Raw genomic sequence first — 7316 nt, 5'->3', positions numbered from 1 at the left:
GAAATGCAATTAAAAGGTGTAAAAAGTGAAAATATACATTTATTTACACTACATTTGTGCTCCAGCCGCTTTCTTGCCTGCCATTTTTTTTCGAACTCGACCTGGCTCGACCAATCACATTCCCCATGCGCGCACATGCATACAATTGTGGGACACGATCTCAGGAGTCAGGAAGTAAATCTAACATTGGATTTGGACATACCTTGCCTTGGAATGCTGCCGCAAAAAGCAGCAATTTAGAGTTTTCGGACACAGACATTGTCAGGAGCTGCCTTTGTAATGGTACTTCTTCTGGGGCGCATATTACATTTCTGCATTAGAGCGCCCTCTGGCTTTTGGATGTAGTGGCATTTCACCATAATTTATTGGAATGCATAGCAAGCAGAATCACACAATGTACCGTTATACCCCTAGTTACACCTCCCCCCCCAAAAAAAAAACATGGTTAATTTTTATAAAGGCTGATGATCAGTTCTTGGATATTTGGATAAATCACAGAACTAATACAATGAATATACAGGCCATCTGCATTTCGTCTGCTGTGAGCCATGACAGTTTTCAATTTCTCATTGCATAAAGTTGAAGTCTTCTTCATATTGTTGCCGTTGTCAGTAACTCACTTCACTTCAAATTGAATTCTTATTGAAACAAATGACTTAAGGTTGCTTACAAGACATAGTGATCTCCATTTAAGTAAAAAACACTTTTGAGCATGAGTAATTCAGGTAATTTTATTTTCCCACAGGGTGCTGGAGCCTGCAGTTCAAAAAGTTACTAAGTCTCTTCCCGTCCCAAAGAGCAAACCCCGATCTATCAGTCAACCCGCTTCTGAAACAACTGAGGTCGACTTGATTCCCAAACCTCCTCCGCCATCAACAGAAAACAAGAACAGTGTTCCACGTCCATTCCTTACTACCAGCAAGCTGAGTAAACCAGTGGAACCCAGGTGCAGTGCCATTACTATGGCTGAGCTGCCCACCTTCTCACCAACCCCCAGCGCTTTTAATTATGAGCGCCCCCGTCATTTTATCAAGTCCCAGCCCAGTCTCCATACACCCAACAATGACATCAGTAAGCCAAACAATCTCATCTCACCAGCTTCACCTACAGCACCATCAATGAACCCCAGTCAACCGGCACCCCCCCGCACGTCAATGTGCTCCAGCGTGACTATAATTCCTAAACTACGGAGTACTCCGGACAGTGAGAAACTATCATCGGCAGCTTTCCTGACATCTGTTCTGCCTTCTCTACCGAGCTCTCAGATGAAATGCGTTTCTGTACCTCAGTCTCCATCTCCCAGCCATTCCCCCAGATCACCCAGCCCGCCACCAAAAATACAAGAACATCCTTTGCCTCCGCCAAGCCAGATGCTGAATCATACTTCCTCAACGGCCCCATCCCAGTTATCTCCAGATATCCTGAAAACACCTGCCTCACCTTTGCAATCCCCACCTGTGTCTCATTTTACCTACACACCTAATACGTAAGTATTATCATTAAAATATCACTTTAAAGGCAGGGTGCATGATCTCTGAAAGACAATTTTGACATTTGAAATCACCTAAACAAACACGCTCCTACCCCAATAGAATCTGGACCTTCTTTTGATAGACCCGCCCAACACATACGCAACCCAGGCAATGATGTTGGTTAGTAGACACGCCCCTTACTGCTGATTGGCTACTTGGCCCGACTCCCTTTTCTAATGTTTTTTTTTTTTTAAATCATGCACCCCGCCACCTTTAAAGCACTGCTATATGTGGTCATTTCTCCTACTGGAGTGAAGTCTTTTTAATGTCTATAAAGACTTTTATTAATTCTGCTTTTCTGATGTTCCTTTAAGAATGAGACAAATTTATCTAACATGTTTGCAATCAAAAGTTAGAATAAACAAATCAAATACAACCAAAACAAAACACATTAAGGGGTGGTTTTCCGGAGTGGGTTTATATAAATCCAGGAATAGGCCTTAATTATATTAGGACATTAAGCTAGTTAAAAGCAATACTTGTGTGCCGGGACTAAAGGAAACCATCCTTAAGGGGCGGTTTCCCGGACAGGGATTAGGCTATTCCTAGACTAAAATAAATGTAAGAGCTGTCCAAACTGAAATCAACTTGCACTGACATGTCTTAAAATACATCAGTGCCCTTTGTTTTCCCTCAGAATGCACACAGGTAGTGTTTTTAGTAAGGCATGTTTGTTAAATTATTTTCTAATAAAAGTAAGGCCTTGTCCTGGCTCAATATAATCCCTGTCTGGGAAACCACCCCTAAATGTTTAACTTTATTGTTAGATGTTAATAAATTTTTCCAGATGCAATTTAAGAGACAACAGTGATGCTTTAATCAAAAATAACTAGGATCTCTGTTATGTCTCACGAGCTTTTAAAGAGCAACTCCAATAATGTTTTCCTTTGTCTGTTTCATAGTTTGCCAAAGCCCATCTTAAAGAAGACTGTTTCCCGACCGGCGTCTCGGACCACAGACGAACAGATTCAGGGCTCAAAAGATGCTCTTATCCAAGACCTTGAGAAGCAGCTGAAAAATAAAGTTCCTAAACACAGAAACAGTCAGGTATATAAAGACAGGTTTATGGTTTTTTCAACCTATCAGCAATAAACCGCTGCATTATAAATCAATTTCTTTAACTGCAGCAGAAGATGTCTTATGAGGAGCGAATGGCTAGAAGGTTGCTGGGTCCAGATAATGCTTCCTCAGTATTTGATTTGGAAAATTCTTTAGGTTCACCTGAACAGGTATTGTCAACAACAACAATTTGAGTTTAAATTTTTACCCTGAAAACCTTTAACTCATTCCCTGCCAGCCATTTTTTGAAAAGTTGCCCGCCAGCATTTTTTTTCTGATTTTCTCAAAAGTTTTACAAAATACCTTTCAGTAAAATTTCCTTCTAAAAATGTATAAACATACAAATATATCAAATAAAAGAACAGACCCTCTGCTTTCAAACAAAGAATAAACAAACAAATAAACAAAACAGGATTTTTTTTTTTAATTGAATCTATGTTTTTTCTCTGCTTATAAACTCTTAAATAGGCCTATGGGTTTTTCTTTAAAAATATTTTTTTTAGCAAAACCTGAAATAATATAATTTTTGTGAAGGAATTTTGTTAGAGATCAGATTCAGAATGATTATCAAAACATACACAGAGTTTAAAATTAGTAAATAACGTTTCAGTTTTTTCATAAATTGGGTATGCCTAGTGGATATCCATGGTATTGCAGATTAACATAAACATCCTGATGTTTTTTATGCAAATGTTTTCCCTTAATTGACCAGATAAGTTGTCAATGGCGGGGAAAGAGTTAAAGATTCTCTTTTAATGTTTTTTACAAAGAGAACTGTATACAGTTATTCAAATACTGGGGTTGTATAAGCTACTGCATGACACGATGGAGAAGGCAAATTAAACTAAGAAGTAATCAAATAAAAAGCTTATGAAATATTACAGTAAATACAAATATTATGTATATGTCAAATGAAAATAGGGATGCGGATTCGGATTCGGCCGAATACTGGGCTTTTTGACGGGGTTCGGGTTCGGCCGAATCCTAGATTTTTTTTCCACCGAACCGAATCCTAGGCTTGCGCTACGCTGGTCGACGTCACGCGGCCGTTGATTACACACATCGGGTGCTGACGTGGAGATGAGCTTTTTCTTTCGGTGAGCTTTAGGGGCTGGACACACCAAAACTTTTAAACACGGCTGAAAACGCCTTGCGGACACCAAATGCCAGCTGTTTTTCAGCCGAGCGCTTGGTAGCTGTGATGCTTCAGCTGTGAGCCGGTTGGTTGCTGTGGTAATGTCCCGCCCCTCCTCCATTGTAATTGGACGGCCGTGTGAAAACTGACATTGACGAGCGGAGCTTCTCACTCAAAGTTAAATATTGTTTTCAGCGCGGAGCTGCTTGCTTATTGGAAAAACGAGCGTGTCGCAACGCATCGCTTTCATTATGCATAGGCTTATGGTAATTGTCAAAATAGTTTTCCAACTTGTCATCCTGGCATAATGTACAGTTAAAATTAAATAAAATGAAAAATACATGCTGTGGACGTTGTATAATTCATTAATGTGTTATACTGCGTTAATGGAATAAGGATGCGAGTAGGATTCGGTATTCGGTTTCGGATTCGGCCGAATCTTAAACGGTGGATTCGGGATTCGGCCGAACCTAAAAAATATGGATTCGGTGCATCCCTAAATGAAAATAAGTATAAAATATTTGCTTGACATTCTTGACATTAAATACAATTAAATACAAATCATTTTTATTATTACTGACATCCCACATCAGTGTATCTTATGTTCACATTTCATGATATACATATAAGTTAACATGGATAGTCAATATTTAATATGCCAAGATGATATTTTCACTGATAATAGCACATTATCTTATGCTTAGAAGTGATAGTTAAAGGTCTGACTTTTTCAGTTCTTCCCATCTGTCCCGCTCACTCTAGTCATCTCCGACAGGAATTTTTAAAGGCCAGACCCAACAGAAAACAGCCTCTCCGTAGGCCTAAAATAGCATGTGTGAAATCCATGTGTGCCTGAGCTATTCATCATGATGTTATGATTGTCATGCTGCAATATTACAAAGCAGTTATTTTAATACTGACGTCCATCTACCGTTTCTACATATTTGGGTAAATTAAGTGAATTCTCTGCACTTTTCAAACAGCCCGGCTCTCCAGAAGGTCATCATCCTGGAGGAATATGGTAAAATAGGCTCGAGGGGTTTGCTTTAATCTCATTATTGTGCATGTAGTACTAACAGACTGAAGATCATTCAGAGTCAAAGTATGAGAATACTGGTTGTCAAGTATTGAATAATGTTTCTGGCCCAGCATGAGATGCTTGTACATCAGTCTTACGTCAGTATCTGACATACACTAGATCAGTGGCTCTGAATATGTGCAGTGCCAAACCCCTCCCCATTGCAGCATCACTAACACAACAGTTAAAGAGTTAAATAGTCTGTTTTTAATTTACATTTATGTTACATTTTTGCTGATAATCGTTTCATTATTGTTTTACTGTTCATTTTTGCTGAAAACACTGTTGTGAATAAAGTCACAATAATTGACGGAAGTGCTGAACCCTGCCTGTGATTAAAGTCACAGCGGTTTCTGGAGCTGACCCCTGCCTGTGTTTGCTTACCTCATTTTGAGTATACTAACTCTGCTAGTCTAGGGCTGGGCGATATTGGAGCTGGTTGGAAAGCTCACGGCTGACCTCAGTGAACATTTCTGTTGCAATGAAGAAAGGTCACTCATATCAGACCATACTGATAAAGTGTTATCCTATCCCATATCCCACTGGTTAAAAATGCAGATATATTACCAAAACTACATATACTGCCCAGCCCGAAACTCAGCTCATTTATTTTGAAATGTGTGTGATGATGTATATGTGTCTCCTACTCAAATGATACTGAATTTCCCTTCAGTTATGTTCAGTCATAGCCTGTTTACTTTTTTTGCAGGTCAAGAAAGCATAATATTGGAGGAGACGGTACAGAGATCTCCACCATCCAGGAGAAGTGTTTTGCCCCTCGTTTTGTTCAAGTGCCTGCAGATCTTATGGTGGAAGAGGGCAGATTCTGCAGGATGGATTTTAAGGTAAATACTTTTCATTGATGTGTTTTATCAGAGCATTACTGTATACCCTTAAAACAGAATTATTGATGAGGTTACAACAAAAGCACTTTAGAAAAAGATACCCCTAAATGACAGAAACCTTCAGAAATAGTTTCTGTAAGATATTTAGCTTATTTAATTTGTCTTGTGTTGATTTGTAAGAGGCATGTATTTTATTTAAGGACAAGTTCGGTATTTTACACTTAAAGCCCTGTTTTCAGATTGTTTATGATGAAATAGAACGGTTTTGACTGAAATTTCGACATATGTGGCTGCCCCGAGAATTTTGGGGGGTTTGTTTTTCACCTCCCACCTTTAAAATGGGTTTAATGGTGCACTGGAACAATCCTTCCTAAAATGCATTAAACTTTCGTTTACAAAGACGTGAAACTCACTGAGTTGTCAGGGGTGTTCACTGGTATGCTCACACAAAAATCGCTGCAAAATACGCATTGGAGGTGAAACACAAACATACCAAAATTTTCAGGGCAGCCGCGTATGTCGAAATTTTAGTCAAAACCGTTCTATTTCACCATAAACAATCTGAAAACAGGGCTTTAAGTGTAAAATACCTAACTTGTCCTTTAATAATCACATTCATCTATTTTAAACTTCTTCGCTAGAAATAATCAAATATGCCAGAACTGATTCTTTAAGGAGCTTTATATTCATAAACACATCACACATATAAAGTTTCTGATAAGTCCTTTATAATTCCATTTCTCTGCTGCAGGTTATAGGTTTGCCAACCCCAGATATTTCATGGTATTTGGATGGGAAACCCATCCGTCCGGATGATTATCATAAGATGCTGGTGTGTGAGAAGGGTGTCCACTCATTCATTATTGAGATAGTGACTGTACACCATGCAGGTGTTTATGAATGTGTGGCAAAGAATCGTGCTGGAGAAAGCCATTTTAACCTGCGTCTGGATGTGATAGGTAAGCGGCCTGTGTGAAGTTAAGGAAGAAGCAATACTCTTTTGTAGTGTTGGGCTATGCTGTCTACAGTGGTCATATTTATTTCTCGCAGGTCAAACTAGATTTACTTTACTAACAGAATGTTTCTTTAAGTCTTTAAAAGCAGTATATTTCTCTATTGTATGTGTTGTGCACAGCTCAGGAACAGCTGTGTCCTCCTACATTTGTAGTGAAGATGAAGAACTCCCGGGCTCTGGAGGGAGACACAGTGAGATTGGAGTGTAGGGTGGCTGCATCTCCAACACCTCAGCTCTACTGGAAGAAAGACAAAGATATGTTGCGTATTGACCCGATGAGAATGAGGTCTGTTTTCATCACTCAGCTTATCTTATTGGATTCATTATATATATAAAACACTATTATCTCAATCTCCTGGCATAAGAAAAAGAGACAGTGGAGTGATACATTAAACATAAAGTGCCGATCAAAGTGACTCACAGAACCTGGATGAGTAGTTGTTCTCGTTTTTATTATCAAGGGGTTGAACAGAAAGTCACAACTGACGTAGGACACAACTGAATAAGAATGAAGTATTTCAGAGAGCCATATAATAAATACTGTAAGCAGGGGTGTAGTTTCTGGAGATAACCTCCCAATAATCCAAACTAACAATTACATCTAGAGATAGACCGATATATCGGGCCGATATTTGCGAGTTCTATGTGTATC

The 7316-nt window shown here is 39.0% G+C and overlaps 1 protein-coding gene across 3 annotated transcripts in view; it reads left to right on the top strand.

The window, feature by feature from the left end:
• myot (myotilin) overlaps nt 1–7316 on the top strand; it is a 40034-nt gene that overhangs the window by 29543 nt on the left and 3175 nt on the right. For 2 of the 3 annotated variants that reach the window (XM_065249136.2, XM_065249133.2), the window contains exons 9-15: nt 746–1486; nt 2435–2579; nt 2660–2761; nt 4710–4747; nt 5514–5649; nt 6401–6608; nt 6785–6950. In XM_065249136.2, coding sequence (XP_065105208.2) covers nt 746–1486; nt 2435–2579; nt 2660–2761; nt 4710–4747; nt 5514–5649; nt 6401–6608; nt 6785–6950 — 1536 coding nt within the window. The remainder of the gene's footprint in view (nt 1–745; nt 1487–2434; nt 2580–2659; nt 2762–4709; nt 4748–5513; nt 5650–6400; nt 6609–6784; nt 6951–7316) is intronic. The other variant, XM_065249137.2, reaches the window with a different exon arrangement.

Source organism: Paramisgurnus dabryanus, chromosome 16 (assembly GCF_030506205.2).
Source record: "Paramisgurnus dabryanus chromosome 16, PD_genome_1.1, whole genome shotgun sequence".
Classification (NCBI taxonomy): domain Eukaryota; kingdom Metazoa; phylum Chordata; class Actinopteri; order Cypriniformes; family Cobitidae; genus Paramisgurnus; species Paramisgurnus dabryanus.
Note: the sequence above shows the minus strand (reverse complement) of the source record. Positions and strands in the feature narration are given on the sequence as shown.